General features: G+C 38.2%; 1 protein-coding gene across 1 annotated transcript; it reads right to left on the minus strand.

Annotated features, from left to right (window-relative positions):
* Positions 1 to 482: 482 nt before the first annotated feature.
* szrd1 (SUZ RNA binding domain containing 1) lies at positions 483 to 5,413 on the minus strand. The gene is made up of 4 exons (XM_069660254.1): positions 5,332 to 5,413; positions 3,939 to 3,988; positions 3,350 to 3,619; positions 483 to 2,264 (listed from the first exon to the last, which is right to left on the minus strand). The coding sequence occupies exons 1-4, from the start codon at positions 5,374 to 5,376 to the stop codon at positions 2,153 to 2,155; spliced, it is 477 nt and encodes a 158-aa protein (XP_069516355.1). The 5' UTR covers positions 5,377 to 5,413; the 3' UTR covers positions 483 to 2,152.
* Between the last annotated feature and the right edge of the window lie 6,193 nt (positions 5,414 to 11,606).

Consider the following 11,606-nt stretch of genomic DNA (forward strand, 5'->3'; position numbering starts at 1 on the left):
CATTTTGTCACGAGTTCAACCTTCTCCCCCTTACAGTAAAGGTAAATGTAATTACTATGGTGGTGATCAAAGCTTTGAACTTTATTTTCCAGGAAGAAAAAAAAACTCTTGATACTTAAATCTAAATGATGATTGTCCAAAGGAATTCTTTTAAATCAAATTATGTTCTTGATAAGTTAACTACACTTTAACTTTGTATGTTTCACTAAAAGTACTCATCACAAAAATAATTTTTTTGGAAATCATTTTATTAAATCAGTATTTACAGGCAGTTTGTGTTCTCACTCAGAGCTCAGCTAAACATGTCTGTCTCCTGCTAAATTTCCTGAACTAAAATCTCTTAAACAGTATTGTGAATTCTCCCTCGGATATATTCAGTTTCTTGAACTACAGTAATAAAAATCAACAACGAGGAAGTAAAGATGTGATACAGGAGGCACAAGCTGAGTTCAACCATTACAAGAACTTTTGTACAGATGATGTGCACCACTAAATATGGCTTTATTGAGAGCTTTTCTCTGTTTGAACAAATAAAAAGGTGAAAAACTAAGTATCTATTGGGCACGATGGTCCTGGTCAGCCAGGTGCTTGTATACAGCTGTGTCTCCATGCTCAACTTCAACAGCGGCCAAACTGTTAGTTCCTTACTTGACCAAGACGCTAACAGTCTAACAAAAAATAAAAAACTGGCATTCATTCATTCACCCTGGGACATCATTTCAGTTACATTTCATCGCACACTCTGTAAAGCACTGTTTACAACAAAGTGCCAACCCGAGCTTTAATACGGACATTTGCTGTTTGAGCGATCAAACAGGCTGGAGAAATACAATCCTTGTTCATTTCATTCATTCAGTCTCGTTCACTTGCACCTGAGTTCCTACGTACTGCACGTCAGTGAAGGACATGAAGAAACGAGCGCACAGCTGACGATGTTAGAGATATGACGGAGAAGCTTGTGGTGTGCAGCAGTCAATTCATTGCCCCACCTGAACCCCCCTTACTTGCTGCAAACACCATCCTCTCCTAATGACATCTTAATAAACTGATATATATACATGGGTTGATTTTAAAATGGGAATTTTGGTTCATTTAGATTAAAATACTACTCTGACATCGCTGCTATCCCATACAAAAAGGCTGAAAAGCTACTTAAAAATGGGCTTAAATCTCATTTTCATTTCTTTTTTTTTCTTAGCTTTTAGTTTTAAATAGAAATAATGATGTGATAGTCCAAGGAAGACAGCTGAAAAGCTTAATCAAAAAAAAAAAAAAAACAGAACTCATCAGATAAAAAAACTTGACAAACATGACCCTTTCCCTCCGATTTTAAAAACAAATGGCAATATATATATATTAGGGGTGCACTGATAATGCTAACAATTCAGTTTATGAACATATAACAGAAAAGTCCACAGCTTTAAAGGCAAGTTTACTGCAGCCCAATGTGTATGTGTTTAAACTGTAAGGAGAAACTATAACAGCTATTTAAGACCATTTTTTCCACCAAACAAACAAAAGGGGAAACATTTGAATGCTTCCTCTTTAATAAAATCTCTATTAAATACGGTTTTGATGAACAAGGTCCTGGTGATGTATGTATGATGTGATGTACTTCTGCATATCAGAGCATCCCTGGTATAGATACTTAAAGACAAGCAAAAAACAAAAGATAAAAACTTAAACCAGCCAATATTCGAAAACTTAAAAACATTTGTAAATGTGAGAGAAGTGACGGCTGGCATTATTGCTGGGGAGAAGCTGCTGCCCAAGAAACAGCTCATCTCAATTTGCTAAGGCCCATCAATTCTTCTCCTCTCTACCCTCCTTTAAGTCTTTGCTTCCGCCTTGCAGGCGTCCTGAAACGCTGCTGGGCTCTGAAGGAGGAGAGAGATGGAGTTGAAGGGCGTCTCTTAAAGGGATCATCACAGTGAGTCCAGAATAAGTCAATAATCACAGTGTCAAACCGACTGGAGGAGTGGGGAGAGAGGGCAGCGGGTTTCCATTTGACTTCCTCCTGGAGTTCCTTGCAGCCTGAATGTTTTACATTGACTGCTAGTTGGAAGGAAGTTTTAAGACGTCAGTGCTGTCTTTGCTCTCAGGTGGCCCTTGATCTCTCTCCCCTTAATGGCTGGGTGGCTCTAGGGCCCACTTATCTGTGCTGTCGGAACCCTTGGGTGCCGTCTGGGCTGACTGGCTGCCCGACAGTGTGATTGTTTGATCGGGTGTCTTCTGAAGGCTGAGTTGAGTTATTGCGGCCTGGCCTGGCAAAAGACAGGAAATGGGAATAAATTAGAGACCGCAGCATTTTCCACGTGCACGCTGCTGGACAGAAACTTTATTTTGAACTGTCCTTATTACAGGATGCCTGTAATCTTACGACAGACTGTTATCCACACATGACTGTAGGTCTAGTTTTCCTTTTGGGTTAAGGAGAGTGGATTTGTTGCTTTTATAGTCATTCTTGCACAATGCAATGGCATTCAAATCCAGCTGTACAAAAAGGGAAATAATTCCTCTTTTTCAGTCAATGAACTTGAAGTGTCAATAAAAACCAGTCAATCAAGTTGTGCAAAGTTGCATCATAGAGCTTTCTATTATTGTGGAGATTCTGTTGTCAATCAAAGCCCAGTCAAGCCGAAAAAAAGACAAAAACAATGTTCTTCTGCCAGCTGTAGTCAAGGAAAAGAAATTAAAAGGAAACATGCTAGGAGGAAAACTCAACAAGGCCCCTCACAACTCTGTCGATTCAGACAATTCATCTTCAATTCAGCCAGAAGTATTTCAATTCCTTTGGTGGCTATTGCCAAAGTTCTGATTGAAAGTATTTGTTGCTACCATTATGTGTCTACTTTATAGTGGGGTTGAACAACTGAATGTTACAGAAATTAAAATGTAGCCGATGAAGCGCATTATCCAAATCCCAGAAGCTGTCATTTCTTTAAGAAGGCAAAATGTGTGATTAACAGCATTATAATTAAGATTTATTCCCCCATATAATGATGTTTGGATCAGAGTAAAGACAACACTGTGCTTTGATGACATCCAAATACCTAACAATCAAATATGTTAAAAACCCATAAAATGGGGCCTATTTATTTGCTCTCTCTCTCTCTCTCTCTCTCTCTCTCTCTCTCTCTCTCTCTCTCTCTCTCTCTCTCTCTCTCTCTCTCTCTCTCTCTCTCTCTCTCTCTCTCTCTCTCTCTCTCTCTCTCTCTCTCAGATGTGAGAGCATTTTAACAGTTTTAAGCGCAATGTGGAGTTTTCCAAACTGCAAATACCCTTCAGCAAAGCCTTATTAGTCTGTAAGCAAAACGTCTAAAAACGGTCAATATTTGTGGATAATTACCTGTCAGTGTTGGGCTTCTCCTGAGGCGTTTCCTCTGGGCAGGCGCTGCCCAGTATTCTCTTTCTGGCCTCGGCGTACTCTGCCTCACGCTGGGCCAGAGACTTGACCTGTGGTGTGGGCCTGTTCTGATTCAAAGGGGATCCCAGTGACCCATTACTCGCAGGCCGCTTTAAAATGCGTATCTGAGGTGGGGGAGCTGCTGGTAGAGAGTCATCCTGTATTACCATGGTTGTCTTCAATGGAGTTCGTGGAGAATTATTACTGGACTCCCTAGGAGCAAACAAATAAAAATTAGTGATATAAAAGACAGGAAGAGTCTAGTGCCATGATAAAAAAGAGGAAGCGTGGATAGTAGCTTGAATGATGTATCCCTGGACTTGTGACAGAAAACCAAATACATTCATAACTGAACTGAGTTTTTTCCCTGAAACTAACAAAAGTTCTATTATTGGTATAACATGTATTAAGAACATTTCTGAATTGTCGAGATCCACTCTTCAATTCAATTTTAAAAATGATGTCCATGTGTGTGAAACAATATTTTAAAAATGTACTACAGTGGGACTTGTCTGTTCTTTCAGGGTTTTACCTTTCTTTTTGGCTGATCCTTAGCTTCTCTTCTAACCGTTTTTCCATTTCCTGTGGGGAAAATAAAAGGTTCAAACATGTTTTCGTGTAAACAAACAACATTGGGTGGGAAGAAGAGTGTTGCAGGTAGCAAGCAAGTCAGAGAGTGGATGGAAAGCAGGGTTCAGTTACAAGCTATTTATACATGTGCAGGTCAGCTGCCCAGTCATAACAGACAGAGTGTTCATCTAGCTAACATTAACCAGCTGATTCTGCCAAGCGAATGTTATTGATGTAATGTATATGAGGTACATTTTAGGAATTGCGTTTTATACTGAAAAACGACAAGAAAACGTGTTTAAAAGCATCCATAACTTCAACCTGACAAATTGCTTTCCTTCTGACCATCTCGAGACATGTTCGTGACGTCACGAGCTAGCGCTGGTTTGCCAACCTGCCGTAACTAAACGTTAGCTAAGGTTTGCTAAATGTTAGCTAGGTGTTTTCAACTTCCCAGTCTGGCGTCATAAGTTTCTCTTTGCCCAACTACTAGTTGAAGACATGGCCAAAATTGATGCCAAACAATTTAGCCATCTAAACTTCAGGGAATAGCCAATTTAGTTTACCAGCCAAACATAACGTTAGGTAAAGTTTGAGAACAGATTCCATAACAAAATTTGCCTTATTAACGACAATGTAATAGTAACTTTAACTTATACACTGAACAAGTCTATTTCGCAAAGTTAAGCTCATATATTTAGTATCAGAATGAATTTTCGACCTTCTGAAACGATTCATAGCTCTCCTCGTCGTCGTCCACAGAACTGTTGAGTTCGTTGCTAATACGAGGAGCACTAAGGGTCAGTTTAAAATGAGATGTTTGCGTAAGACACGTTATGTCGAAATTAATTCTAGGCGAGATTGGGTCGAGAAGAGGGCTTAAGTCGTCTAACCCGCCAATAAGTAAACCAACATTCATAGAGACAGTTTCCATATTAGCCATGCAGTAAATAGCTAGCTTAGCATTAGCTAACATCTACCTAAGCATTTCATCAGGAACTCTAATTTAGCTAACTCTAACGTTAGCTTGCGTCATATATATTTGTCAACTGGTCAGCATTAGCAAATAATCAGACAAATTACCGTTATTTTAAGCGAAATACTTAAACAGTAAACGTCACTCGGCTAGTTAGCTGGCTAAGTCCATGTTAAGCTTGTCTCGCTGGCTGGCTACTTGACGTTAGCTCGCCAAGTTTCTTAAAGCTAACGCTAGCTTAGCCACATTGTTGGCCCGTGGGAGTCGTCAACATGGAGCAACGTTATTATAAGTTCTAAAAGCAGCCATGTAAACCTAGAGGAGCTACGAAAATAATATCCACCTCTAACTAAAGGTATATTGAGAGTTCATTATTTACCCCACTGTCAGCAGCTTCCTCCCAACTTTCGGAGAGCTCATCCATGTTTCATTTTGCTGCTGCTCAGACACGCTGCGGAGCTGCGCTGAGTTTCTCTCAGGTCCGCCTCTCTGTGTTCAGTCTCTGACATCACACTAACGGATTTCCCCAGAGCTCCGCACAGCTGATTAGATATGGGCCAGGAGTATACATCTACATTTCACTTAAAAGACAGTAAACAGAATACAAACTAAAGTATTGTGTAAAAGGGGGTATTTTACTGTTTGCTTTGAATATGCTGCAGGTGTATGAACTATGTTCAGCCCAGGAGCACTTCCTTATTTGCTGTGGTACTATTTAAAAAAGCTAAACTAATGTCCCATTCAGGGCATTATTTGCAACATAAAATATTTATCCAAAAAAAAAAGTTAAATTCAAATTACTGCCTTGAATCTATCTCCTAATGTTTTTTTTAACCCCACTGTAAATATTGCTGGATCATCTACCTCGTGTGTATATATAGTCATAGCTGTTTCTTTTGCACTACTTATGGCTGCACTACTTTTCTATTGCCTTATTGCTTTATTATGTATTTTGTCTGTACATAGAGAGCCATGTAGACCGTAGTATGCATGTACACACGCTTGGCCAATAACGCTGATTCTGATTCTGATTAATAGGGGTAAATTTACTTAACTAAATGCTGTGATTGTTCCGCTTTGCACTAAAAAAAACCCTGGTGTGACACAACATTAGAGAGTTACAAGGCAATGTGACCACACTTACTCCATTCCTGCCATGGCCCAGCCCCCATATGGCATTTCAAATCTAACACTCAGACATGACAGCCAATTTCTCAATTTTTAAGACCTATACCTGTACTAAATGGAAAATGTAAATAATACTAAGAAAAGCTGCCTTGTTGCAGTGAGATTTCTGGGTCAAACCTCATATATTAATGTATCATTTATCACAGGATGATATGTTCAGTACACTACGGCAACACCAATAAGATTTGTAACTTATGATAAAATATTTTCATTAATACTTGAGATTATTTTATTCTTGCTTTAATAAGAATACAGCGTCATTTAGTCCCATTGATTTATACAGACAACCAGTGTACTTTGTACATCAAGAAAGTCTTTCTTATTAAAAGGTGATTTTACCTAGAATTGTGTCCCCTTCAAAAAAAAAAGATGATGGTGATTTTAGGAAGGATTATTGTTTTATCAGGCATTTCCTCAGTTTTTAGTCCTTACATGACAATGTGTCATGATTAAAGCCTTGTTGGTTGACATGGTAAGATTGTGTTAAAAATTGATGAGACTGGTTAATAACAACTAAGTGTTTATTTTGATTTCTAGGACTTTGTACTAGAACAGGAGTATGTGGGCACACACTAAAAAAGGTGCTTTATTGCTGCTTGAATTTTATTTGCTTCCGCTTTATCATTTTAGTGTTCTCAGATAACAGACTTCCGAACTATATGATGACCGGATATAATGAAGATGATGATGATAGACAAAAATAGAAATCACCTCAACCCCTGTGATATGCAAATCAACAGTCTGTTTGTGTCACATTTAAATATAATTGGTATAAAGCCATAATTTAAATGTTTACATGATCAACCAGTTTTAATGTACAGACCATACAGATGATAAACAGACCCTCGACATTTAGTCATTTTAGAGTTTAGCATTCTGAATGAGACAAATCAAATAGATATTTTCCACACTTTTTAGTATGAAGACACCACTTTGTGTTTAAACAGACTTATATTTTATATTATATATATATATATATAATTTTAAAAATGTTTTGCATGTAGTGTGTCATTTTCTGCTCATATAAAATGCATTATTTTCATGAATACAAAAAATTTACACTCTAGGCTGCTGTAAAGATTAGTATGTACTGTATTTCAGTCTGTACTGTGCAGGTATTAATTACAAGGATCATGTAGAACATATTAAGTTATAGCAGATATTGATTATATTGCATTTGCAAGACTTTAATTAATACTCTGCACTTTAAAATATAGTTGACTTTCACTGCATGGTTGCAATACTGCAGTTTTATTAGGAAATCATCATACAATCATTTACAAATTTACATGACCTTATTTTTCCCGTGTTGAAAAATTGTATTATGTTAAAGGAAGACTTTTTAGTGGTCCTTGTGGTTAATCCATAATCTCTGAGCTCCACCATCAGCACCTGTGGACGTAGTATCCTGTCACGTATCCTATGATGTAAATGGACACCAGTGCAGCCAAAGCTCCTGCTACCTTCACTGCTGTTCCAGTGCTGCCGACACACACTCTGTTGTAGAGCCTGTGAGAGTAACAGAGAGGGAGGCAGGTCAGGTCAAACAGCATTTGGTCAACTATATGTTTTAATATTATTTAAGGACCACATTGTCACCTTATTTTAAATATATACGCCACAAAGTACTTTGGATTTAAAAGATGGTAGGTTGAAATGCTAATTTGTGGCTTAATTATCATTTGTCAACCCCATCAGTTTGGTCTATACATGACCTATTATATTATTTTACCAAATCTTCCTTTATCTCTATATTTGTTCCTCAGTAGCATCAGAAAATTACATGCATAATGCAAATTTTACATTTGATCTTTGCATCTCTATGAGAGACATCACTGTATCTCACCTCGTCCTAGTTGACTGTGACCCCTCTACGTTCAAGTTGATGTTGTCCTCATTCCAGCGATCATATTGCACACTGCCGGCGCCGCTGGAGTCCGTGTGGGAAGTCATTCCTCTCCTTAGAGGTTTATCTACAGCCTGGAATCACAACTCACTCACTGCTGCGTTGCTCAGCCTGGTCACATAAAGTCTGAAGATGAAGAGAAGTCAGTGTGTGACAAAATGTCTGGACTACTGGTATAAAGCTTTATAGGGTATCATGACGACAGTTAAAAAAAAGAAGAAAAGCCAGAACTGAATATGGTAAGTTATTGCTGTTTGATTACTTTCTTTTAAAAGCCTTAATAACCTCCTTTTACACCATAGTTCACTTTAAGTGTTACACAATATGGAATTCAAAATAAGATGAATCATGTCAACTAAGTATTCGCAGTGTTTAATCAGCCCAGAAACCAAATCGGTCCAGTGATTTGATGATTGTCACACAAAACAAAATTCATTTTAAACCCCAACATTCAGATAAACTTTGTTCTCACCTGTATGAGTTTGAAACAGTCAACCACCTGCTCTGCTTTCAGGCACCTTTAAACCCATGACTGAGACTGAGACAGTCTTGCTTCCTGCTTAGTATGAGACCTTGGTCATAGTTCATGTGCTCTTTGAGGTCAGCCATAAATTAAGTGGTTGTATTCCAGGTTTTGCCTTTAACCTCCTTACAGACCTTATCTTGCTCAGTGATAAGAGGCCATTAAAGCTGTAAGGTTTTGGGTTTCATCACATCCTGTGCAAAGGCTGCCAAGCAAATTGCTTAGTGTTGTATTAAATAACCGTTACATGGTTAAATGTGATATCTTTATATTGTTTCAAAAATGTTTTCAGAACTCTGGAATAGTGTCCTCTTCAGTTTTTTGATCTACAGAAAAAGCAATCTCAGCTACTCACTCATTTTATTGCTATAAATATGTTATCCATTATTAAGGTGAGGATTTACTGTTCATGAAGTGCCACAGAAGTATCACACATACTTCTATGTTTAAACATATTACATTCGCACATTGAGAAGAGAAAGTATCTCTTCTTGCACTGGAGTTTTGCAGTCATTAGACATCTTATTAGCCAGAATATTTGGCAGAACTCATCCACCCATACTCTTCAGCCTGCTCTCTAAGGTCCAACACACTTCACCTGCTGTCCATTCCACAAACACACCTTAAGACTCATGGTGATTGTGCTTTTGAGGCCATAGCACCAAGCTTCTGGAATGCCTTGCCTATAGCTATACGCTCTAATGACTATGCTGAATCTTTCAAAAAGCAGTTAAATACATATCTGTTTCATATATGTATATAAATAAAATGTGCTTACTTACTTACTTACTTACTAATGTCTCTGATAACCTGCTGTGTCTCTGACTCAAGCTGTATGTAACGAGGCTGAAGTTGGCTTCTGATTCACAGCTAGTGATTGGAATTTCCCGGTCCACCTTAAAAGACTTAAAAGACATAACACCTGTAGATGGCGTGGTTCAGTTTAATGCTGGCGATTTTGTTTCATATTAACATCAAAACCTTTCTTCAATTTTTGAAAACTTTAAAAAGGGCAATTTCCCTGTTTTTTTCCCCATCCAGACCACATTAGACCAGGTCCAGATTAAAAACCACTACACTTAGACTTGTCAAATCTGGACTAGATTAACAAGGAGCCTCCAGAGATTCACCAAAACACAGTTTTAGATTTGTGAAACCTTTATTCTATTTGTGAAAACTGAAAAAAGGGCCATTTCCCTGTTTTTCCCCCCATCCAGACCACATTAAAAACCAGATGAAGTGAAAATGGCCCTTTTTTTCAGTTTTCACGAAAAGAATAGAAATTCAGAAATTGTGTTTTATATATTAATTAATTAACCAAATATTAATTTTTGGACACAATTGTTGTAGGGACAATTGACTAATTGTTTATCCAATTCTTCCTTTATATAGCCTGCCTGCCTATTAATTGTTTTTAAGCTGAATAAATGCAGATATTTGACCGTAATTTCACCCATTTGTCCGGAACATTGAAAGCTTCCAGGACACGAGGACCGGCACAGATTTTTTCTAACAGAAACCCTGATTCGGACACATGTAATTTATGGACCATCTTGACTGTGCAGCTTCATTTGTTTCCAACATGTTCTCCCCAATGACTGGATAAATAGATGGACGATGCGTCTCCATCTGCATTGTACGGTACTGATGCCAAAATAGCCCCCGTGATAGGTGCTGCCATCTTGCGATGGTGAAGTCATTTGGAGCCAAAGTGGCTTAGTAGACATTGGCGGGTGGAGCATGCTGTAGGTACTTCCGCTAACCAAAACACTTAAATTACCCCCCAAAAAAACAGTAAGACTGTAGTGATTGTTTTAGTTATGTTTCCTCTCGCTGATCCTCATCTACTCTGCTAATCGGGAGCAGATCGGTAACAGAACATTGGTCAACTTCAAGTAAAGTGGAATTACAAGCTGTCTCACAGGTAGCAAATTACATTAATCTTCCAAATATATGTATTAACATCTATCATAACAGCCATGTACTGTGAGGGTGATGTTTGTCCCTAAGAAGGAAATGGGTGGTCTTCTCCCTTTTGGCCTGCAGACCTCAGAAATATGATCATTTTCCCACCATATTTGACCACAGCACAGAGCAGACATGTTGAAACCCAGTTTGATTACTTAAAAGCATATTGATCATGTAGCTCCCTCTAGTGGACCATCTTCTGCTTTACTCTGTTTCAGGACTGATAGTCTGAAGGATCAGTGCTGACAGAGAACTACCACTTAAAGCTGTAAGGTAGGAGCATCTTCTTCATCATTTGCTTTGTTTTGAACTCAGTAAATAATGATGATTTACCCACATTAATGCTTGTTGGGCCTTTAATGAACCCATCCCTGTAAGTTAAGTTAGACTTACTACTTTGTTACTGAAGTTATTTGAGTTTGATAACTGCAGCAGATTGTTCGATAAGTCATTCACATTCTGAATACCTCCAATAATGCAGAGTCTGAATGTTACACTGTTCCACATGTTTAAGGAAACCAAATGTTTTTAAAGGTCTTATTTCAGGGTAACAGGAAAAGACCAATAGGGACCTGTTAAGAGATTTCAGGTTCTTTGACATTTATTTGAGAAGGTTTTTTTTTTTTTTTCGCCTCATTCTGCAAAAACATTGTGCAAGTCTTGTGTTGATTGTCTCCTGACTCGTCCCTCTAACTCTTTGGATGGGCAGTTTCGTCTGGTCCTCTCTTTGCTTTGTGCTCTCTGATGAAACAGACCACCATTACAAAGGTTAGTTGGATAAATACACATATGTTGCAGACTAAAATATATATATCAGTTTTATACAGTTTGCCTGTGCTCGGCCTGAAATTAAATAGTCTTAAGGTTGCCTGAAAATTCAGGATACATGGCAGAATGACTTCTCTTCCTTACCTTACTCTTCATGTCGTCTCTCTCTTGCCCACTGCATCCTGGGGTTGTTCCTTGTCTTTGGGCTCTTCTGGGCTCTTCTCATTCATTTCCATCTTGGAGTTTCATGAAGACAAACTTGAATTTGAGCACTTAATGCATTCTGTGAAAAAGTAAGAGC

This window comes from Semicossyphus pulcher, unplaced genomic scaffold (genome assembly GCF_022749685.1).
Source record: "Semicossyphus pulcher isolate SPU_LCO1_2020_fin unplaced genomic scaffold, fSemPul1.0.p SCAF_13, whole genome shotgun sequence".
Lineage (NCBI taxonomy): Eukaryota > Metazoa > Chordata > Actinopteri > Labriformes > Labridae > Semicossyphus > Semicossyphus pulcher.

What these genes read in the sequence shown, in the direction of transcription:
- szrd1 (XM_069660254.1), bottom strand. Translation starts at nt 5,376, where the DNA reads ATGGATGAGCTCTCCGAAAGTTGGGAGGAAGCTGCTGACAGTGGG. An exon ending in AGGAAGCTGCTGACAGTGGG is followed by an intron (nt 3,989 to 5,331) that starts GTAAATAATGAA and finishes TTTTCCCCACAG; the next exon opens with GAAATGGAAAAACGGTTAGA. An exon ending in GAGAAGCCCAACACTGACAG is followed by an intron (nt 2,265 to 3,349) that starts GTAATTATCCAC and finishes GTCTTTTGCCAG; the next exon opens with GCCAGGCCGCAATAACTCAA.